This window comes from Sorex fumeus, unplaced genomic scaffold, assembly GCF_029834395.1.
Source record: "Sorex fumeus unplaced genomic scaffold, SorFum_2.1 ptg000043l, whole genome shotgun sequence".
In the NCBI taxonomy this organism is placed as follows: Eukaryota; Metazoa; Chordata; class Mammalia; order Eulipotyphla; family Soricidae; genus Sorex; species Sorex fumeus.
The window spans coordinates 27,088,024-27,111,816 of record NW_026606100.1 but is presented as its reverse complement, the minus strand read 5'-3'; the positions used below and the strand labels follow the sequence as shown (position 1 = coordinate 27,111,816).

The 23,793-nt window shown below is 47.9% G+C and overlaps 2 protein-coding genes across 5 annotated transcripts in view; one reads left to right on the top strand and one right to left on the bottom strand.

Moving 5' to 3' along the window:
• UBTD1 (ubiquitin domain containing 1) overlaps window positions 1–3,845 on the bottom strand; it is a 56,936-nt gene extending 53,091 nt beyond the window's left edge. The window contains exon 1 of the mRNA XM_056120385.1: window positions 3,302–3,845. Coding sequence (XP_055976360.1) covers window positions 3,302–3,371 — 70 coding nt within the window. The 5' untranslated portion in view covers window positions 3,372–3,845. The remainder of the gene's footprint in view (window positions 1–3,301) is intronic.
• A 401-nt stretch (window positions 3,846–4,246) lies between these two features.
• MMS19 (MMS19 homolog, cytosolic iron-sulfur assembly component) overlaps window positions 4,247–23,793 on the top strand; it is a 35,753-nt gene continuing 16,206 nt past the window's right edge. For 2 of the 4 annotated variants that reach the window (XM_056120381.1, XM_056120380.1), the window contains exons 1-8: window positions 4,247–4,358; window positions 18,353–18,401; window positions 21,198–21,298; window positions 21,947–22,032; window positions 22,420–22,494; window positions 22,868–22,937; window positions 23,293–23,421; window positions 23,506–23,567. In XM_056120381.1, coding sequence (XP_055976356.1) covers window positions 4,247–4,358; window positions 18,353–18,401; window positions 21,198–21,298; window positions 21,947–22,032; window positions 22,420–22,494; window positions 22,868–22,937; window positions 23,293–23,421; window positions 23,506–23,567 — 684 coding nt within the window. Of the gene's footprint in view, window positions 4,359–18,352; window positions 18,442–21,197; window positions 21,299–21,946; window positions 22,033–22,419; window positions 22,495–22,867; window positions 22,938–23,292; window positions 23,422–23,505; window positions 23,568–23,793 lie in introns of those variants that run through there. The other 2 variants (XM_056120383.1, XM_056120382.1) reach the window with 2 other exon arrangements.

Sequence of the window (23,793 nt, the reverse complement as noted above, 5' to 3'; positions counted from 1 at the left end):
GTAGGGTGTTTGCCTTGCATGTGGCCCAGCCGGGTTCGATTCCCAGCATTCCATGTGGTCCCCTGAGCACCACCAGGAGTAATTCCTGAGTTCATGAGCCAAGAGTAACCCCTGTGAATTGCCAGGTGTGACCCCAAAAGCAAAATATATATATATATATATATATATATATATAAAGTGGTGTTCAGCAGGAAACATACTTCAGGGGAGGGATGAGGATATTAGTACGGGGGAAGGGCACTGGCACAAAGGCGGAGGAAAGTGGACACTCTTGGGGAGTGTGTGGTGCTGGAACGGTTTATGCGTGAAACCCTGTCATTAACAGTATTGTAAACCACAGCGCCTAAATAATTTTTAAACTGGTGTATATTTCAGAAAAATGTGTAGATTAAAAAAATCAGAGGGTGGGATCACTTACACTGACTTTTCAAATCAACAACTGGTAAGTTTCCTCATTCAAGTCCTATGTGAGTGCTGTGTGTGCTACTCTATGAGCAAGTGAGATACGCCAGGACCAGACAGAACCCAGGTCTTCAGGGCCTGCGATGTAGCCACTGACTGTAAACATCAAAGAAATGACTAATAATATGGAGCGTGTAATTGGTAAGTGACATAATGTGTCTGGAGAGTTCAGAAGAGCAATCCTTTCTGGGTGGGGTAGGTGGTAAAGCAGGGTGCTCTGGAAAGATACCGGATTTGAGGTGGACCTTGAAGGAAAGAAAGGCAGAGGTGATAAGAGGGAAATGGCCTTCGGAAACACTGACGGCTTTAATGTCAGGGAAGAGAAAGAAATCACACTTTCGAAAGGACTGGGACAGGGGCCAGAGAGAGAGTACAGCGGGTAGGGCACTGGCTGAAGCTGACCCAGGCTGGATCCCTGGCACCCCGTGTGTTTCACCAGAGCCCTACAAGAGTGATTCCTGAGTGCAGAGCCAGGAGTAAGCCCTGAGCACTGCTGGATGTGGCCCCGAAACAAGGACTGAGACAGATATATGGGACAGCAGGCAGGGTGTTTGTCTTGCATGCGGCTAATCTGGGTTCGATTCCCAGCACTCCATATGGTCCCCTGAGCCCTGCTAAGAGTAATCCCTGACCACCGTCAGAAGCAAGCCCTGAGCACTGCCAGGTATAGCCCCCAAACAACAACAACAACAGGACTGGGAAAAATGAACAGCCCGGAAAAATAAAGTTTTTAGAGAAGCGGTGAAGGGCTGCAGAGAGGTTTTTGAACCTGAACGACAGGTTCATTTAACCTGGCCATCATGTGCAGGTTGGGTGAAGGTCTGAAGCAGGGAACCAACCAGCTGGGAGGTGAGTTGGACTTGAGGTGACAAGGGCATGCCACAGGGCAGGGGCTGGCAGGTCCCCGTGACTGAACTGGTTGGGAAGCAGAGGACACGAAGGCAGAGAAAGGGAGAGGGTTCCACCAAGAATAAAGTCCCAACGGGAGCTCAGAGAGACGTAGGGCTGATCTCAGAAGTTCTGGCTCTGAGGATATCTACATCTGAGCGTCGTACTCAGAGAGGCGAGTCTGCAGTTTGAGAGTAGCTGAGGATACAGTGCAGGGGCCAGTCCAAAAGGCAGAGCTGTGGGCAAATAGGATTTGCCCGGAGGGAGTAAGGAGAGAAAACACGGGGTGTTAAACTGAACCCGAAGCTGCCCACCCCCCAATACCTCCCAGGTGAGACAACAGAGAAAACCCCACAGCAGTTTAATTGCCAAGAAGGGAAGCCCAGAGAATTTCAAGTAGGTGAGGGCTGTCAACAGTTTAAAAAAAGAAAATGCTACAAAATCAATGATGTGGCCTGAGCACATAAGTTATAAATATTTGTTGGATGAATGAATGAGTTTAAAGGCCTTAGGGTTGAGTCTGTTTTCTTCACTGGAAGAAGGGCTGGGGTTTCCTTCAGGCTAGAGGAAGTCTCTGGCCATCCTATGTGGGCCCATCCTGGGCCCCTAGGAACATCCTTGTCTGCTTGCCCCAGGTTTGCCCTCACCCTCCTTTCCAGTCTTTCCAAAACCCAAGCAACACACCTTCCGTGTCAAAAGAGACAGGAAACTCCCACTACTAGAGTTTCCACTTCATTAACAACTCTGCCTGTGGCTCCTCTTACATAAAGAAATATGTGGCAATGGGGTGGAAGAGGAGACTGGCTTCTAGTCCCCAGTGGTACTACTACTAGCTGGCTGTGTGACTCTGGGCAAGTTGCACAACCCCTCTGGACCTGGGCTCTCACTGAAGAAGAGGAGGAGGAGGAGGAGGAGGAGGAGGAGGAGGAGGAGGAGGAGGAGGAGGAGGGGGAGGGGGAGGAGGAGGAGGAGGAAGAGGAGGAAGAGGAGGAGGAAGAGGAGGAGGAAGAGGAGGAGGAGGAGGAGGAGGAGGAGGTTGAGTCCATCTGGACTCGAGACAAGTTTAGAAGGTTCCTTTCGGCTCGAGAGTCTAGCACTTTTTATCATTCTCAGAAAGTCCTTGCAACACCCTCAGAGAAGGAAGTGAGTACAAGACCCGGGGGAAAGGACCGCCAGACCTCTTCCCCGGGGCGAAGCGCCAGGAGCGAAGCGAGAAAAGTGAGAAGGCGCCGGCCGGCCCCCGCGGATCGCCGGCGAGCAGAGCCCACTGCCAAGGCTGGAAGGACCTCAACAAATCCGAGGGAGATTCCCACCCCGCACCCACCTTTCCTAGACTCCCCAACGGCCAGAAGGCTCCAAAAATCCCTGCGGGGTGGGGTGGGGGGAATAAAGATTTCCTTCCCAGAGTCCTACGCTGCCTTTTTTTTTTTTTTTGGCAAGTCGGATTCCGGCAGACACGATCTGCAGCCCGATAATGACACAGACGGGTCTTTGCAAGGAGCGACTGTTCTCGCCCAGCTCGCGGCGAGTTCGGGAGCCCCGACGGGGCCGGGGCATCCAGGCCGGCGTGGCCCCCGCCCCGGGCCCGGCTCCCCCCCGGCCGGCCCCACTGCGGTCTGCAAACATTTCCTGCCCCCGCCCCCACCCGCAGCTTCCCAGTTGGAGCGAGTTGGTCTCGCAGCCGGGTCAGCGCTCGCAGCTGCCCCGACTCGGCTCCCCGGGACCGCCCCCCCACCCCGGCTGGGGAGGAGCCCCCACCTCCAACCCTGCATGACCCCCCCGCCTGGCTGGGGGGCAGCCCTCGGAGAAAAGCGGGTGTCGGGGAGCCGTGGGGGGGCGCGGGAGGGGGGAGTCGCCCGGGAAACCCGGGGATCGGGCCAGGAGGGAGACGACTGGCCGGGCGCCCGAGGTGGCCCTGCTCGCGTGCCCCCCCCCCCCGCCCCGTACTTACCTGCTCGCTTGCGGGGGTGTCCCGGGGCGGCCGGCCTCTCCCGTCGCTGTCTCCCCACGCAGTTGCCCATGCTGGGTCCTCAGCCGGGCCCCATGCACCGGAGGCGGCGGGGAGGGTCGACTGCTCCGCTCCTCCGGCCCCGGACCGCGGCGTCCCGGGTCAACGGCTCCCGGCTCCCGGCATCGGGCGCTCCCCGACCTCCCCCCGGGGGGCGCGCTCGGCCCCGGCGCCGGCTCCGCCACAAACTTTGTGGGCGAGGGGAGAGAGCGAGGTGGCCGGCTCCCCTGCCACAGTCCCAGGTGGCCGGGCCAGGGGGGCCCGCGACGGTGCCCGGCCGGAGACCAGCTCCCCGCGCCGGAGGGGCGGAGAGAGGGGGCGGTTACCGCCGCAGCTACTCTGGCGAGCTCGGGGCTGCCAGCTGGGGCCGGCCCCCCGGAGCCTGTCACTCACCTGCCTAACCCCGCCCCAGCCCGGCCCCGCTCCCTGCCTGGGGCTCGGGGTGCCCTCGCCGCCGCCGCCGCCGCCCGCCCCAGGTGCGCATGTGACCGCCGGCACCGCCCCCTCGGGCCGGCCCGAGCCTCTCATTGGCTTCCCCAGGGCGCGTCCCGCCCCCTCGCAGGCCCCACCCAACCAGGTGCCCGCCCCGCCGCCCCGTCTCCCGGGGAGCTGGGCTGGGAATTATTCGTCCTCAATGGCCCCCGGCTGCGTGCCCGGCAGCTGCCCGCCCTCCCCGCGCCGCCGCCCCGGCTCCAGACCCCGCCCCTCGGGGGAAGGGACGGGCCCTCCCTGAAACCTCCTGGCCGGGAGCCGGCGGGCACGTGATCCAGGAAGCGCCCCGCCCCCGGGGCCCCTGCCCGGCGATTGGCCCAGGGGGCGCGTGCGCCGAGAGGCCCGGCCCGTGGCCCCGCCCGCTTCCCCTCCCACGGCCTCGAGTTCGCGCGCGTCATGGCCGCCGCCGCCGCTCTGGAGGCGGTGGCGCCTACGGGCACCCTGTGGGGCCTCGTGCAAGACTTCGTCATGGGTCAGCAGGAGGGCCCCGCGGACCAAGTGGCTGCAGGTACGGCGGACGGCGCGGCGCGGCCCCAGCACGGGGCCGGTCGCAGGGGGCGGCCTCGGCCCCGGCGCCGGGTGTGGGGCGGGCGCGGGGGCCCGGGGGGAGGGAGGGAGGCGGCGAGCGAGCGAGCGAGCGAGCGTCGCCCGCGCGTCCCTCTCAGCAGCCTCGCTCGCTCTCTGCGTAACGCCTCGGCGCGCCGGCCCGCCCGGGAGAGTCACGGCCCTGTCACGGCTGAGGAACCCGAGGCCCGAGCGAGCTCGACGGGCGGCGAGACCTGCACCTCCGGCCGGTCGGGGGCCGCTGGAACTTGGACCCGGGTCCCGGAGTTCACGGGGCGGGTTCTCGCCCCCGCTCGGGCGCGCGCCTCCCCGCCGCGGGACGCGACGGGGGATGCGGGCGCGAGTGTCCGCGCCCGTCGCGTGGCCGCTCGGGAGTGGCCGGCGGTGACTGGACGCCACGGACGCCGGGCTCGGTTCTGAGGCGGCTCAGGCTCCCCGCCCCCACCCCACCCCCATTTCCTGGTGGAGCTCTTGATTCATTCACTTCATGGTTTTTGTTTGTTTGTCTTTTAATTATCTTTTTCCCCACATCTCCAGTTTTCTGCCTTTTTTTTTTTTTGGTCAGGGACGCCTCTTTCTCCCCTCTTATCTAAGACCTGAATCAAATTAATTGAAATTCTGAGACTTTGAGGTTGGGGGTGGGTGGGGTGCGGGAAAGAAACCCTAAAAAGTTAACCGAATGTAGGAAGCTCTTTCTTAGATCTCGGTGGTTAAGGGACACAGAATGAGATGAGGGTGACAAGTGAGTTTGGTTCTTTTTTTTTTTATTTTTTGGAAATTTCGTGTGCTGGGGGAGAAATGGGCTTCTCATGAAAATGGAACCCCTGAGAGCCTGCTAGAAATAAAATACTTTATGGCCCCGTAGCAGCCTCACGCCCTTGCATTTTTAATCATTCCACCATTATTGAACGCGCCCTGCAAAATCGAATTAAACAACAGAAACGTGACGCCAATGAGAGCTGTACCCAACCAAGGACTCACAGTGTGGCGGGAGGGACAGCCAAGCAAACTGATATGTAATATGGACTACGAGAAAGGGGCACTAGAATAGGTGGTGCAGGGTGACATGGAGCTCCCACTACGTGCTGCAATCCCACCAAGAGCAGTTTCACGTGGGGGCCACACCCGGCAGTGCTTAGGGGTTACTCCTGGCTCTGTACTCCCTACTACCCCTGGTAGTGCTTGTGGGGACCCTATGGGACCAAACGGAGTAGGCTGCGTGCCCCACGCACCCTGTCCGCTGTCCTATCTCCCTGGCCCTAGAGTAACGGAGTGGTTAGTGTTATCAGTATTTACAATTAGCCATTAATGTTACTTTCCTCCCCGGGTTTTGTTTTGCTTAGGGGCCACACCCAATGGTGCTCAGGACTTATGTGTGCATGGGATCTTTGTGCTCAGGGGTCATTCCTAGCAGGCCTGGGGACTGTCTGGGATGTGTGGGATTGAGCCCAGGTGGCCTATGTGCGAGGCAATCGCCGTACTCACTGTACTGTTTCTCCAGCCCCTCCCCAGTGTTTTTTTATTGGAAATTCTCAGGCATAAAGTAAGTTTTAAAAATTTCTTTTTTTTTTTTTTTGCTTTTTAGGTCACAGCCGGCAATGCACAGGGGTTACTCCTGGCTCTGCGCTCAGGAATTACCCCTGGCTGTGCTCAGGGGACCATATGGGATATATGGGATGCTGGGAATTGAACCCCGGTCGGCCGCGTGCAAGGCAAACGCCCTACCTGCTGTGCTATTGCGCCAGCCCCAGTTTTGAAAATTTCATAGGGAACACATATCCAATGCTTAGATTCTTCCATTAACATTTTTTTATCTTTAACTTTTTTTTTTTTTTTTTTTTTTGCTTTTTGGGTCACACCTGGTGATGCACAGGGGTTACTCCTGGCTCTACACTCAGGAGTTACTCCTGGCGGTGCTCAGGGGACCATATGGGATGCTGGGAATCGAACCCAGGTCGGCCGCGTGCAAAGCAAATGCCCTACCTGCTGTGCTATCTCTCCAGCCCCTATCTTTAACATTTTAATTCAACTTGTTTATCACATATCCTTTTAGGTTTAGATATCAGTACATTTTCTCCTAATTTCTTTGGTATGCTTATCATTTGCTATTGCTTATTTTCTTTGGGGTTGTGTGTGTGTGTGTGTGTGTGATGGTAGAAGCTGGGGGGTTTCTGCAGGTGCTGTGCTCGGGGATTTCTCCCAGAGATGCTGTGGGGACCATAAGGGATCAGACCTGAGCCTTCTGCATACAGGGCTTGACTGTTCATTTTGGTTGGGAAGTTGATTTTTTTTTAATCTTATTTTTATTTGGGCTGGAGCAATAGCACAGCGGTAGGGCGTTTGCCTTACAAGTGGCCAACATGGCCGGCCTGAGTTCGATTCCTCCGCCCCTCTCAGAGAGCCCGGCAAGCCACCGAGAGTATCTCGCCCGCACAGCAGAGCCTGGCAAGCTACCCGTGACGTATTTGCTATGCCAAACACAGTAACAAGTCTCATGATGGAGACGTTACTGGGCCCGCTCGAGCAAATCGATGAACAACGGGAGGACTGTGATGTTTATTTTTATTTCATTTTCATTTTTAGTCTGAGGGTCACACTTGGTAGTGCTCAAGGACTACTCTGCTCTGTGCTCTGGGGTCACTCCCAGTGATCATAGGGGACTCTAAGGTTCAACCTGGATCTGCTATGTGCAAATCATGCCCTCAGCCCATTGAGTTCGCACTCATTGTTTATTTTGTTATAAAAATTATGCTCAATGAAATGTCATAATCTTAAGTATGCACTCACTGATACTGAAATCATACTCCACCACCACGCCAGGATAGAGCATTACTATTAACAAATGCCATTTGTAATTATTCCTTAATATTTATACTTATAAATGAACACAGTAATTTTGATTGCTTGCATTCAGAACACCCTTGAGAGGACAGCTTAAATAGGCATTTCCAAGTTCTTACTGTGTTTTTTTTTTAATAGATTTTGTATTTTTTGTGACTGGAAAAATGGCCTAGGGTCCAGGTTTAATTTGACTCAGTTCATCTAAGACTGTAACACTAGCCCTATTGTAATTTAATCCTCCTGATTAGGGAAGGAGGTTGGTACTAATAGAAAGTAGCTGAGGGACAGTAATAGATAAGGTTGAAAACTTTAGGTGAGGCTGAACTATGCATTACCCTGGGTTCCAGGCCTAGGGTCTTGAATGAGCTGTTACCAGTAATAGAAGTTGATGTAGAACCTTGATATATGAGCAAGGGAGCCAAGGAATTAAAGTGAATTCCAGAAGATTTAAATCTGTCTTAGGTCACAGCCCTCATTAGGCTTTGTTGAAGGTTTACAGTGGTTTTTTGTTTGATTGGTTTTGACTTAGGGCCCTAACCGGCAGTGCTCAGGGCCCACTCCTGGCTCTGTACTCAAAAATTACTCCTGGCAGTGCTCAAGGAACCGTATAGGTTGCTGGGATCAGACTGGGGTTGGTGTGTACAAGGTGGACACCCTACCCACTGTGCTATCTCTCCAGCCCTGAATGTTTACAGTTTGGAAGCATCCCCAGCATAAGAGGTAGTTTCTGATCCTCTCTCAGCTTTCTTCAGCCTTGATTTTGTTTGTTTTAAGATTTGGTGCCATACCTGGCAATATTCAGGGGTTACTCCTGGCTCTGCACTCAGGAATCACTCATGGAGTGCTGAGGATTGAACCTGGGTCTGCCCCATGCATGGCAATTGCCCTACCTGCTGTACTATACCTCTGGCCTCTTGGCTTTTGGTATTTGTTTTTGTTTTTGCTTCCAGTTATGTATTCATGGATCACTTCTGGGAGTATTTCGGGAACCATATGTGGTGTCAGCGTCAAGGACAGACTCGATAATAGTACTGCTTGCCATGCACACAGCCAACCCGGGTTCAATCCCCAGTTACCCCCTCTGAGCCACTGATTTCTGCCAGGAGTGATTCCTAAGTGCAAAGTTAGAATTAAACCCTGAGTACTTCTGGAATGGCCCCAAAACAAAAACAACCAGACCAGAACGATGGTCAGCCACTTGCAAAGCCATGACCTTTGTACTATCTTTCTGGTTCTTTTCTTCAACCTTCTTACATCTGTTAATCTGAACCAGTCCTCTGTACTTGTACATGGACTGGTTGTTATAGACCAGTGGTTTTCAACCTGTCTACGCCTGCAGACCAGCAGTGGTCCATGGATGGGTGATTGAAGACCACTGCTCTTAAATTTTGTTAGTGTTAAAGGAACCGGTGTTCTATGTAGCTGCTTACAGCAAAGCCACTTCTGAGAAGTAAATGCAATAGGTGTTTCTGATCCCACTACTTTTGTTTTGCCAGGTGAAAGTGTCAGATGTAAAGGTGCAAATAAATACTGGAAGAGAAATGACATGGCAGCCGAAGAGTTGAAGGCCTCTCATCTAACCAAATATTCAGACTATCTGGCTCCTAGTTTTACTTACTCTCACCAGTCTCTTCCTAGATTTTAAGTTCCAAGAAGTCAAATTGATTCTCTATGCCCCACTTGGGTGCTTTCCTTCACAGTTTCCTCCATGAGTTTCAGCTCTCAAACATTAGACCTAGGATTCAGGGCCAAATTTTATTTATTTTTTGCTCTTTGGGTCACACCCAGTGATGCACAGGGGTTACTCCTGGCTCTGCAGTCAGGAATTACCCCTGGCAGTACTCAGGGGACCATATGGGATGCTGGGAATCAAATCTGGGTCGGCCATGTGCAAGGCAAATGCCCTACCTGCTGTGCTATTGCTCCAGCCCCCAGGGCCAAATTTTAGTGCTCACTGCCTGTACCACAAGCATTTTCTGATTGTTCCAGCCAGCCACTATCTCATTGTACAGCATCTTTGTGTATGTAATTCTCGATTCCTCATATACTTATTAGCACACATGTTTAGTAACTATTTTTGTAGACATTGTCTACGTCCTAACCTTCCTACCACTAGAATCTGCTGGATTCTAGCATAAGTAAGTATGGAATAAAAATTTCTGACATCCAAATGAGAAGCAACCTCCCTACATAATGAAATAAAAACTGTTAGAAAGATTGGAATCTGAAGTCTTAACTGGTTAGAGGGGCTTGATGGAAAGGAAAGAAGTCTTGGATGATCCACGCCTTTGAGCCTGAGGAAGAGCAAAATTACCTTGTTCCAGAAGGGAGGTTGGAAAGGGAGCTAATGCTAAGGAATATGATTTTTGGACATATGGAATTTATAGGTAATAGATATAAATGTTTTTTGGATTTTTTTCTTCATCTTAGTTTTCACTCTGCGTGCGTGTGCGTGTGTGTGTTTTCACTATATATGTAGTATTTTCTGACATTTGTAATTTCCCAAGGAGAATATTGTTCTTGAAACCGAAAGGTTGATTGAAAATAGTAAAATCATTGTGAGAAATGTCTGTGGTATCCTCAGCAGAAAGGACACTTGGAGACGTTGATTGAAACTGAGGCTGGACTGGGTTTTTTTTTTTATGTGTATTAATGGCCTTCCTGCCTCCTTGTGTAGTTTGCTATTCCAGACTCTCAAGATGCTGCATCTCCATCAGAGTCTCCATAAACCCTGCCATTTTACTTCTTTCTTAGATTATCCCAGTCTGTTTATCTCTGTGGTCACAATGACTTCATTGCACTGTAATTATTTAAATATCTTTCTCTGATTCTGGAATTGGCTCACAGAGTACATATTGTGCATGCAAGAGCCAGGGGTTCCATATGCCTCGGATCACTTGGACCCTAGAGCATTACTGAGAGCAACCCCTGTGTAACTTCTGTGTGGCATCATGTGTAGCCAAATAAATGAAATAAAAAAAATCCTAAGCAAATCAAAGAATAAAACTAAGATGTCTTTCTGCCCCAATAGAGTGTGAAATCCTTAACAGTTTCCTGCCCAGCTCTACGAACGATGCCTAATTAAGTGGGTCAGTATGTGATGATTGAATACATGCAAACACAAATAATTTTCACTCTTTCAGAATTAGAAAAATTACAGCAGTGCTAGTAATTCTATTTTGAGATCAAGGAAGACTTCCAAAAGAGTTGACATTTGAGGTGGGTCTTGAGGGGGAAAGGAAGAGATATCCTACACCTACGATTTATGTTTTCAGACTTATAAATAGGGGAAGAGAGGGACTAGGATGGTGGTTCAGAGAGTTGGAGTGCCTGCTTTGCATGCTGGAGCCCTGGGTTCTATTTGGGGATGACAACCCCATCCCCCCAAAAAATGAATATGGAGGATAGGAGAAGTGATAGGGAGATTGCTCAGAAGAAAGCATGCATTAGTTCTTTCCCAAGTTCAGTTCCCCAAAGCATGGTCCCACAAGTATCACTGAACCCATCCCATTCCCCAAACACTCTGGCAAAGGGTCTCGGAAGGTAACTAGAGGCCTTACATCATAAATGAGCTTCTGTGCAGATACATGCAAACAGATGTTTCTTTGCCATTACAAAGCAACCAGTTTCATATGAAATGCTGAAGTAGTTTAAATTATCGAATATTCTATATTTTGATAGGGGTATTAGTTAATCAGAATATACTTTTGTTAAAATTCATCAAATAGTTAATGTCTGTGCATTTCACTCTGTGTAAGCTGTACTTCAGTGGGGGGAAGGAGCTTCAGTCAGTGCTCAGGGGACCTTGGGGAAACCCGCCCCCCAGCAATACTTGGCCAGTCAGACTGAGCAGTTTGATGTTTGGCCAATGATGCTGGGGTCACCATCGCTACTCCAGGAGGAGCTGGGGTGGCGGGGGATTGTGGGGAGGTAGTTTTGCATGCTGGGGATCAAACACCTGTTCCTCTACTGATTTTTTTTTTCTTCTCCTTTATTTTTCGGTTTGGATCTCTCTTCTTATTTGGTGCTTAGGGATCACTCCTGGGGTGGTTAGGGGATCAAAACCCCGTCCTTTGGCATGTGAAACATTTCCAAAGATAGGCCTTAGCACAGTTTTAACAGGAGATTCTGATGTATTTGAAGAATGAATCAGTTCAATGCTGTTCTTTGCTAGTAACTGCTCTCAGTTCCCTATGACTTCCTGTGTACAATTACTAATGCTCTTGATGGCTGTTACTGAAATTAATTTGGTTTTTTTCACCCCTGTAGTTCTAGGGATTGAACCTAGAGTGTCACACATGCAGAGTATTCATTTTACAATGGAGCTGCATTCCCAGCCCTGAAGTTAGTTTTTAATTTTTTAATGATTTTTTTTTTAAGCAGTGTTTCTAGGGTTCCAACTAGGATGTTCAAAAAAGGTGCCCCTTTTTTATCCTCCCAAATGGTACATATTCATTTCTGGTTTCTAAGTGTTACAGTAAGAAACCGAGCAGGAGATGGAGCCAAAGCAATTGTACAGCTTGTAGGGCTTTTGCCTTCCACGCAGCCGACCCAGTTTGGATCCCTGCCACCCCACACGGTCCCCTGAACCTTCCAAGAGTATCCCTGCGCACTGTTGGGTGTGACCCAAAAACAGAAGGAAGGAAAGAAAGAAGAAAAAGAGGACAGGAGCAATAACTCAAATGATTGAATGATGCTCTGCATATAGGAGGTCTGGGTTCAGTCGTTAGAACCAAGTGATCTCCTGAGCACTGCAGGTATAATCCAGCCCCCTAGCCCCTCCCTTCGAAAAGGAAAATTGAACTGGGGAAGATGGCCCAAAAGCCTGGAGTGCATGCTTTGTGTGTAGGAGCCCCAGTTTTGTGTTTGGTTTTTTATTTTTGGGGGTTTTCGGGGGGAGGGGTTGTGGGTTGGGTTTGGACTTTTTGTCTTGTTTGGGGATCACGCCTAACAGTACTCAGGGCTTAAAGGAGAAACTGGACCATCCAACTCTTGCTTCCTTGGGTTGTCCTGGTAGTCTGACTGCTGCCCTTCCCCCACCCTAAAGCGGGCACATTTTTCCCTGGCTCTCTCAGAAGTAGGGGCAGCAGCTGGGACTTCCACACCCTGGCACGAGTAGGGCTAAGAGTGCCTGATATCTAGATTGGTGCCAGTCACGAGCTATGAATCCTGACCAGCACATTCCCTTTCCTCATTCGGATTGGGCTTTCATTCTAGTGTAACCAGTATAAGCCTCTGCCCAGCTCAGCGCTCAGCTGTTGCTCTGAAATCAGAAAGTCTGGTTTTCTCAAGTCTTAGGTACACTTAAAGTCCAGTGTTAGGACTAATTATGTTCTACATTCAGAGGTGGGTGAGTTAGAATCTAGAAGTAATTTCCCAGTTGCCATCGCTTACTGAGTTAACCAGATCCTTAGAAAGTCTGCTACCTCTTTTTTTTTTTTTAAACTCTTATGCCCCTTGAAAATGTCTCCTAATGTGCCCCTTTTTAGATAGATTTTAGGTTTTCTGTTGTGCAGCTAAAACTGCCTTTCTCTTTATTTACTTATTTGGGGTTTGGGGCCATCTGCTCAGAAATCACTCCTGGTGGTGTTTAGGCAACCATATGTGGTGATGTGAATTCAAATCAGGGTCAGCTGTGTACAAAGCAAGTGCCTTCACTCCTGCACTATCACAACTAAATTTTCTAAAGTGTCTTTTTATTAATGTTTTCACAACTTACAAAGGGTGCAAAAGAATATATAGTGAAGTACTACTAACCTCCTCCAAAGATGGAATGCAGGATATTAACAGTATCACTCATGTGTAACAGCCTCACTGACAGGGATGATGGAGAAAAAGAATTGATGTTAAGTGACTTCTGATATAATGTTTTGTCTAGAAACTAAAGACCAAACTAGAGGCCAGTGATAGGGCCTAGCAGTTGATACTTGCCTCACTCGAGTTTCTGAATTGTCTTTAGCACCACAAGGGGAAAAAAAAAAAAAACTAGAAACACTGCACTCGGCTTATCTTTTTTTTTTCTCACGGAGCTTAACTATTTTGAAAATAATTTATAGCTATCTGAGGTTTGAAAAAATAATAGGGGTTCCAGAGATAAAGCTCAATGGGCTAGGTGTGTGTAGAAGGTCTGGATTTAGTCTCCACAGCACCTCTGGGAGGGATTCTCAAACATAGAATCAGAGGTGACCTACCTCTGAGTACCACTGGGTGGCCCCAGTACCCACCAACACCCAAATTTAATGGAAACCAGGTCAGAGAAAGAACCTCCAAGTGAACCAGGGAAGACTCAGATAAACCCATGGTACTGGATTAGACTAGAGGACTTTAATCTTACCTGATGCTTTAATCATATGATAACAAATATAGAAATAATGGTAATTGGAACCATATATTTCCCATCTGTCTCTTAAGGGCCCAGGAGCAGTGATATCCTTATACCAAAGTACTCCCATACCCAGATCTAGGTTTCCAGTACAGCCCCCATCAAGAGGAACCAGTCATTTTTGGAGAAATGCAGAATGGCTGTGTCAGAGACTGTAGAACCCAACCTCAGAAAGCTCCTGTTATCCAAAGAGAGAACAATTTGGACTACAGGATAGCCAGGTCACGGTCACGGTCCTCCCGTTGTTCATCAATTTGCTCGAGCGGGCTCAGTAACGTCTCCATCGTGAAACTTGTTACTGTGTTTAGCATATTGAATACGTCACAGGGAGCTTTCCAGGCTTTGCTGTGCGGGCGAGATACTCTCGGTAGCTTGCTGGGCTCTCCGAGAGGAGCAGAGGAATCAAACCTGGCTCAACCAAGCTGGCTGCGTGCGAGGCAAATGCCCTACCGCTGTGCTATCACACCAGCCCAGATAGCCAGGTAGTGGGTTGTAATACAAAGTATGACATACATATATGTGAGTATGTTGATATAAAATAACTAAAAAAGTGAAGGGATGGGGTGGGGGGAGATCTATCTTCCCTCTTTTAGGATAACCCCACGGTAAGTGGATACTCCTATTAGGAATAGATCTTAATTTGCTCTTACCCTCTGAGTATGGCCTGGACTGAGTGACTCTCACGAGAAAAAGAATATAGAAAAGAGAAAAATAATAGTTGTGTAGTGCAGAGGCCTATTCTATACCTTTTAACAAAGTGATCACAATCAAAATCGTCATGCTTAGATAAGTGAGATACATATGTTGTACTCGCGCAACAGAATAGGAACATGTGTTTTCTCTTTGTTGTTCTTCCCCCAAAATCTGTAACCCCAGTCTAGACACAAGGAAAATATTGAACAAACCCAAGTTGAGGGACATTCCATACGATGTTTTTATAAATATTGAAGTAATGAGAGCTGAGAAGATGCTGAAAGGACTGGGATGCATGCTTTCTCTCTTCAGTCCTTGTGCCTTAGTCCCTGGTGCCTCAGCGTCCCTGGGAGTGACCCCTGAGCTCCGTGCCTGGGTGAGCACTTTTCGGTGTGGTGCAAGAAACAATATGAGTAAATTAAAAATAATAATAATAATAATAAAGTTCACTTAAAACAAGGAAGATGAGGTTTTCACAGAGCAGAGGAGACTAAAGATTCATAAGAGCTAATTACAATAGGTTCTTAATTGGATCCTGAGTAGAAAAATGACAGTAGCAAGATGCTGCTAAATAGAACATAGTTTAATTAATAATACTGCTTATTAATGCTAATCTCTTACCTTTGATAGGCGTCCCATGTGAGATGTTAACTTGGGAAAAACAGTGAGGAGTATGCAAGAACTCTGCTATCTTTACAGTTTTTCTATAAATCCCAAATTGTTCCAAAATGAAGCAAGTTTTTTTAAAAGTCTACTTCTCATCCCCTAGCTATCCAGTTGTCCTTCCATAGAGAAAATCGGTGTTACTAGTTCTTTTGTCTTTTGCAGGGATACAAATAGAAACAGACCTCACTCCTTTTAAAACAATGCTCTGACACTGCTGTACACTATTTATATTCACGGTATTCAAAGTAGTGTATTTACTACTTTTGGTGTTTGTGTGTGTGTGTGGATGTACATGTCTTCAGTCTTTTTTGAGTAGCTGCAGAGAAATCTATTATATAGATGTACTATAATTTATTTGACTAGATTCTAAAGGATGGCCATTGGTTTTTTATAGTCATTTGCTGGGCTGGAGCGATAGCACAGTGGGTAGGGTGTTTGCCTTGCAAGCAGCCAACATGGCCGACCCGAGTTCAATTCATCTGCCCCTCTCAGAGACCCCAGCAAGCTACTGAGAGTATCTCGCCTGCATGGCAAAGCCTGGCAAGCTACCCTTGCCATATTCGATATGCCAGATACAGTAACAATTGTCACAATGGAGACGTTACTGGGCCTGCTCGAGCAAATAGATGAACAATGGGAGGACAGTGGACAGTGACAGTCATTTGCTATTATAAATAACTTGGTAATGGGTAAGCTTATATTTACGTTATCTTATACTTTTACAAGTACATCTGAAACATTTCAAGAAGATTCCCTGGGTTACATAGCATATGCACTTGTAATTTTATTTATCTATTGGGTGGGCCACACCTGCTGTACTCAGGGCTTACTTCTGGCTCTTTGCTCAGGGCTGGCAGGGCTCAGAGGACCATATGTAGTGTCAGGGATCAAACTAGAGTCTACCATGTGCAAGGCAAGCACCTTAATAATGCTGTACTATCTCTCTGACTCCTAAAATATTTTTAAATATTTCTTGGGTCAGAGAGATAGCTTATAGAATGTAAGTGCATACTACCCTTTGTTCTATCTCATCCCTTGCACATCTTTTAGTTCTGTTGTTCATCAGGAGTCATGGACTTTTGTGCGGTTTTCTTCCACACTCACACCTGGCTGTGGTGTGACTGTAAAGAACCTGTGGAGCCAGGAATTACAGGCAGGGCTGCCAGAGTCATGCTTGGCAAATGTGGGAGCTCAAGGACTTGAACTCATAGCAGTATGCTTGTAGGACAGACACTTAGCCCTGGTGCCAGTTTTCCAGTTTTTGAAGTTTATTTTATTTACATAACTGTGGCTGTCCTTGTCTTTCATAGGCTACTGATTGCTTGTGTGATTGCTCTCTGACCTTTCACTTAGTATCTCATTTTCCACTGGTCCTCAAACAAGTCTCCTATAGACAGCAGGTTAGATTTTGTTTCCTGATCAATCTCCTCACTCTCAGGCCATTGACATTTAGGCAAATAGTTGGGTTTGGGTTTTGGGGCCACACCAGCAATGCTCAGGGTTCACTCCTGGCAGGGCGTGGGTGACCCTGGGGATGCCAGGAATCGAACCCTGGTTGACCTCATAAAAGGCATATGTCCTACCTGCTGTACACTCTTGTCCCACAAATAGTTATTTTAAAAAATAATTATTACTTGGGTTCAATTGCCAGCACCCCATATGACCCTTCGATTGTGACAGGAGTGATCCCCGAGTTCCAAGCCAGCATTAAGCCCTGAGCACTACCAACTGCTAAAAAAATAGGAAAAAGGGGGCAGCATAGTGATAGGGCATTTGCCTTGTATACACCCCACCCAGATTCGATCCCTGGCATCCCATATGGCAGCCTAAGAACTTCTAGGAGTTATTCCTGACTGCAGAGCTAGGCATAATCCCTGAGCATCACCGGGTATAGCCCAAAACCAAAATAAAACAAAAGTTGTGGGGCAGGAGAGATAGTACAGTGGGGAGGGCACTTACCTTGCATGTGACCAACCCGGGTTTGATACCCAGCATCCCATATGGCCCTTCAAGCACTGCCAGGGTAGTTCCTGAGTGCAGAGCCAGGAAGAACCTCTAACCATTGCTGGGTATGGCCCAAAAACACAAAACAAAAATTGTTGCTGTTTTTCTATGTGGATTCTGGATGTTACAGCAGCTTCTCTCTGTTCCTGTGTGTTGATGTTCTCGCCCCTTGTTCACTGATATCACAAAATGTGCGTATTTAATTCAGTTTTGGTGTTTCTCATATTGCGAAAATGAAAGTATTGTATAATATACCTTTGTGTTATTATACTCCTTCACTGTCCACATTTTACTGGTATTTTAATTTTTTGTTTGTTTGGTTTGAGTGCCAGGACCAAATCCAGGACAAAAATCTGCTCTAGCACTGAGCCATGTCCTTAACTTTTACTGGTGCTGTTATAGAGATAGCTTTAAATTATTGATTAATAATTGGGAAATTTACTATCTTGAGTATTTCAAGAGTGTGGTATGCCTTTCTATTTGTTTCAGTTATCTTTTTATTTATTTTTTGGTTTGGGGGTCACACCCGGCGATACTGAAGGGTTACTCCTGGCTTTGCACTTAGGAATTACTCCTGGTAGTGCATGGGGAACTGTATGGGATGCTGGGGATTGAACCTGGGTTGGCTGTGCTCAGGGCAAGCAGCCTGCCTGCTATAAATCTCTTCATCCCGTTTCAGTTGTCTTTTGTGATACTTCAAAGGGTTCTTCAAAGTATTTCTCATTCATATATTCACATTAATTATTCAGTTTATATCCCAGTATTTCTTTTATTCTGTCGTTTATAGAATCTTTTTTTTTTCTGAAATTTTACAGGATTTTCTGTGTATAAATGTAAAGTTTCTTTATTTCATAGTGTTCTATATACCGGAACCACCGTAATGAATTAGATCATAATTTTTTTTTTTTTTTTGCTTTTTGGGTCACACCGGTGATGCTCAGGGGTTACTCCTGGCTCATGCACTCAGGAATCACTCCTGGCGGTGCTCAGGGGACCATATGGGATGCTGGGAATTGAACCTATGTCAGCCATGTTGGCTGCGTGTAAGGCAAACGCCCTACCCGCTGTGCTATCGCTCCAGCCCCAGATCATAATATTTTTAAGCTATTTCTGTGGGGTTTTCCATATACATAATTCTGTCATCTATAACTGATACGTTTACTTCCCTTTCAGTTTGTATGCCCTGACCTAGGAGCTGAAGTGCCACAGTGATGCTTGTCGGGCGATTCTTGGCGAGCACAGTGGCTTCATCGTACAACCGTTAGCACAGGCAGGGAACCCTGGTAATGAGAACCATTGAACCCTAGAAAGAGTCTGGGTTTTGTTTTATCGCCTTTCTTTCTTTTCCTCAGATGTGAAATCCGGCAGCTATACAGTGCTACAAGTGGTGGAAGCTGTTGGGTAAGAGCTTACATGCCTGGATTCCCTTCTGTTCCTGCTGGTAAACTCAGAAAATGGTCTTTTATCTACTGCTGCTTTTCTATAGCTAATGAGCCCCCCAGACCTCTGAAGGTAGCCCTGCCCCATCCCCCTCCATATCCATACCTCCTGAAAATGTTTCATGCCACCTGACTGCATCTTTTAAGGAGGTATTGGCAGCACACACACAGGCTTTGGGCCACTTCATCTCCTGGATCCACCCACAAGTTTGGGATGAAGTGGGTGTTTCAAGGCCATCAACTTACTTAATTAGAGCTAGGTGTACTTCTTTACACCCACCACACCAGTCAACCTGCATGTGACTCAGGTCTCCCTGATCTCTGCCTGGGGAGCTAGCCGGAGGCAGAACATGCTCAGACTTCCACTTTAGGAAAAGGCTTAAGGAAACAGCTGGACGATTTGGTGTTGCAACCAAATATTCTCAGCACCAGTTGAGGAATTGCATGTCATCTGATGCCTACTTTCTTCATAGTTCATACTTGGTAGACCATTTAAATTGACAAGTATTATTAATAAACTTGTTAACTGTCCTGACCAACATATCATTTAAAAATCTTAATGTTGAAGAGTGGGGACTGTAAACGAGATCACTATCATTCGCTTCTCCCACATCCAAGACTGTTTTGGCCTTTATGTTAACATTGTTGTGTCTGTGGTTTATTTGGGTGATTGGTGGGAACGTATTATACCAGGCAGTGCTGGAGGGACTATACCATGTGGTCCAAGTGATTGTACTGTGGATTCCTACATGCAAAGACATGCTCCAGCCCTTTGAGCCATTGCCGTGAACCCACCTTGGTCCATTTTTGAAGTTACAACTTTATTGGTCCTTAGACTTAGAAAGACTGGTGTGGAAGAGGTTTGCATCACACCTAGCAGTGCTCAGAGCTTACTTCTGGCTCTGTGCTCAGGGATTACTTCTGGAAGTGTATGGTAACCATTGCAATGTTTAGATCAAACCAGGGTTAGCTGCATGCATGGCAAATGCCTTAACCCCTGTGCTATCACTCTAACCCCTAAAATTCTCATTTCAAAATGTGATTCTGGGGACAGAGCTATCGTTTGCCTTGCATGTGGCCGGCCCAGGTTCCCCGACATCCCATATAGTCCCCTGAGCACCGCCAACAGTAATTCCTGAGTGCAGAGCCAGGAGCAATCCCTGAGCAACGGTGTGACCCAAAAAAAATCAAAAAAAGTGTGATTCTGTGGCATCTTACATATTTACAGATTTGTACAACCTTTGCCGGGCTAGAGCGATAGCGCAGCGGATAGGGTATTTGCCTTACACGCAGCCAACATGGCTGACCCGAGTTCAATTCCTGCCCCTCCCGGAGAGCCCGGCAAGCTACCGAGAGTATCTTGCCTTGCAAAGCCTGGCAAGCTACCCGTGACGTATTCAATATGCCAGACACTGTAACAAGTCTCACGATGTTACTGGGCCCGCTCAAGCAAATCGATGAATCACGGGAGGACCGTGACAACCTTTGCCACAATCAGTTTTAGAATATTTTCATTATCCCAGGAAGAAACCCCTATTCACATTAGCAGTCATACCCCATTTCCCTTCTTCCTGGCCTCCTGGCAACTAATCCTTCTATTTCTCTATTCTGGGAGTTTCATATCAATGGAGCCATACCACACAAATAGCTTTTTCACTTAATATATTTTTTTCCAGGCTTATCCCAGTTGTAGTGTGTCTCAATACTTTATTTTTTGCTGAGTGACTCTCCATTATATGGACATATTTCATGTTTTGTTGAACTATTAGTTGATAAGCATCTTAGCATCTCCGTGTTTTGGCCATTCTGAATAATGCTGCTATGTGCATTTATGTGACTTGGTCTATTTTAAATGCCCAATTTTCTACTTGTGAGCAGGAATCTTTGTATAAATTCCTATCCTGGGGAGCCTGTCAAAGAGTGATCTTAGGGGCTGGAGCGATAGCACAGCGGGTTAGGAGCTTGCCTTGCACGTAGCCAATCCGGGTTTGATCCCAGTCATCCCACATGGTCCTCTGAGCCAGCCAGAAGTGATCTCTGAGTGCAGAGCCAGGAGTAAACCCTGAGTACCACCAGGTGTGGCCACAGGACAACAACAGTAAACGCCAGATCAATATGGGGGTTGGGTCCTTAGACTCTAATTCCTGATACTTAGAGTCCTGAATACCTTGAGACACTTTTCTGGATAGCTTTTACTCCTTAGTCTTTTTTTTTTTAATTTATTTATTTTTGCCTTTTTTGGGCAGGGGGGGTTTCACACCCAGCGATGCACAGGGGTTACTCCTGGCTCTGCACTCAGGAATTAACGCTGGTGGTGCTCAGGAACCACATGGGATGCTGGGAATCGAACTAGGGTTGGCCGCATGCAAGGCAAATGCCCTACCCACTGTGCTATTGCTCCAGCCCCTCCTTAGTCTTAAATGCCAGGGGTGGAGGGGTGAGTCACAGTCACGGTCCTCCCGTTGTTCATCGATTTGCTTGAGCGGGCCCAGTAACGTCTCCATCATGAGACTTGTTGTTACTGTGTTTGGCATACCGAATACGTCACGGGTAGCTTGCCAGGCTCTGCCGTGCGGGCGAGACACTCTCATTAGCTTGTCAGGCTCTCCAAGAGGGGCGGAGGAATCGAACTCAGGTCGGCCATGTTGGCCGCTTGTAAGACAAATGCCCTACCGCTGTGCTATCGCTCCAGCCCTGGAGGGGTGAGTAATGAATTATAAAAAATGAATTCTTTGGCTCTATCTTTTTTTACCCTCAGATCTTCTCTGGAGAATCCAGAACCCCGAACTCGTGCACGAGGAATCCAGCTTTTGTCACAGGTGCTACTCCAGTGTCACTCCTTGCTCCTGGAGAAAGAAGGTACTGGCAGCACTAGAATAAGGAGTGTCATCCTGGATTGCTGAGCCAAGGCCTTTGTTGTCTCTTCAAGTCACCTTTACCAGGAGGGGAGGATGGCGTGAGGGGGGTGGGAAAGTTGGAATGTTGCAGCATGAGGCCAACCTCCAAGTACAATCCCCAGCATCCCATATGGTCCCCCAAGCACCACCAGAAGTAATTTCTGAGTGCAGAGCCAGGTGTAACCCCTGAGCATTGCCAGGTGTGACCCCCCCCCCCCAAAAAAAATATTTGGCAGTGGCCATCTAGTTATTGTTCATGCTGCCTTTATGTTAGAGTGGCGATGCTTGGCACAGTTGAGTAATTGGACAGAGTGTCCTGCAAGTCTGAAATACTTAGGTTCTTATCCTTTAAGCAAAGTTTGCCAACCTCTTTCTATGGAAAGATACTTTTGGAGCTGAGAATGGCTTTGACTATGGACCTGGAAGAATAAATAAGCAATCCATTAAGTGAAGCCCCCCTCAAATGGGAGGGCATGCCACCTCTCTGTGAGTGAAGGGGAAACTTGCATTGGAGCCCGAATAGGAACGGCCCTTACAGACGTGGGAAGGAGCAGCCCCTGTGCACCTCCTTATGTAAACTGATGACTGACTGCTTTTCCCATTTGTGCAGTGGTGCACCTGATCCTATTCTATGAGAACCGCCTGAAGGACCATCATCTTGTGATCCCATCTGTCCTGCAGGGTTTGAAGGCACTTGTGAGTTCTTTCCCCCCCACTCCCCATTATAAACCATTGGGAGGCTTTGTCCAGTGAAATTCTCTCTTTGCCCTTTGGCGTGGCTTTGAATGCTGAGGAGAAAAAGATACCCTAATATGGGAATACTAAACTTGTATTGGCCAGCCCAGCTTCTTTGTTCACTTTGGAGTGTAAAAGTATCCTTTGGTGTTTGGAATTCAGAGCGTAACTGGAAGGAGCTGTAGAGAATGATCAGCTTGAGTAAAGGGGCATTTCTTACTGCTAGCTAGCACTTGTTCCTGAACCAGAATGTTGATTTCCTCTTGTAACCAATTAAGCCATTTGAGGGTTGTATCTTAGAGGCAGTGACATTCCCTTATTGTTCACTGATCTTCTCTTCTCTCTCAGAGCATGTGTGTGACCCTGCCTCCAGGCCTGGCTGTCTCTGTGCTTAAAGCGATCTTCCAGGAGGTCCATGTACAGGTGAATACTAACAATCATTTCCCTGTGCTCTCTCTCTGAAAGCTTGACATGTGGAATTAGGTGTCAGAGAAGCAGTGGCTTCTCAGCTCTGAGCTCTACCAGGGCTTCAACCATGGTTAAGTGCTGTTCCTTGCTACCCTGTGAGGAGGCAGCTTGCCCTACTCTCTGACCTTGTGTGTAAGGTCAGACACCTAAAGAGAGTCACCCTTACAACAGAGTAGCCATCGTTTCCTCTCTGCATTTCCTCTTAGGTTGATATTTTCCTGTTATAAACAACACTGTTAGCTTAGAGATTATGAAGCAAGAAGTAACTGTATCCTCGCAGTTACTCTTTAAATACTTAATCTGTTTCTGTTTCTCCCATCCCCTCAAGTCATTGATCCAGGTGGACAGACACACAGTCTACAGCATCATCACCAACTTCATGAGAACTCGGGAAGAAGGTACAAGGCAAGGCTCTCTGTGAGCTCTGAAAAGCAAGCACATTTGGTCTCCCCCCGTTTTTAAGACTTGTTTTAACCTGGAGGTTAGAGCAAAAGAAGAAAATTGTGAGGGAGAAGGATAAAGGCACGAGCTCCCCAAGTGAAGTGTGAAGAAAGGGCAGAGAGGAACTGATGGTATTTTAATCCTGCCTCATAACAGTTACACACCAGCGCACAGCTTTTCTTCATTGAGCGCTTTTTCGGAGTAGAAAAACAGAAATAGTCAGCTCTGGGAGGCAGGAAAGGGAACTGGTGACCGGGGACACCCAAGCTGTCTGCTATTGGAGACCGTTGTGACCCATTCTCTCCTCCCCAGAGCTGAAGGGCCTAGGAGCTGACTTCACCTTTGGCTTCATCCAGGTGATGGATGGGGAAAAGGATCCCCGTAATCTTCTGGTGGCCTTTCGTATTGTCCATGACCTCATTTCCAGGGACTATAGCCTGGGTAAGCACTTTTATCCATCAGTTGACTGGGATGTATCAGATGAGTGAAGCTGAGAAGTCAATCGTTCTTTCTCTGTTGCGACAGGACCCTTTGTGGAGGAGTTATTTGAAGTGACATCCTGTTACTTCCCTATTGATTTTACTCCTGTAAGTAGCACCTTTCATTCATTTATTTGATCAAATATTCTTTGAGTGCTATGTGACAGATTCATTTCTAGGCAGTCAGGGTACAACAGTGAACGAGAGAATCCCAGCCCTCCATGAATTGACATTTCAGTTTGGAAAGTGGAGAAGCGTTTGCCTTCACTGGATGGATTGGATTCAGTAATTGTTTGTTGGAGGGAGTGGGGAATGGTGGATTTTAAGATCCTTG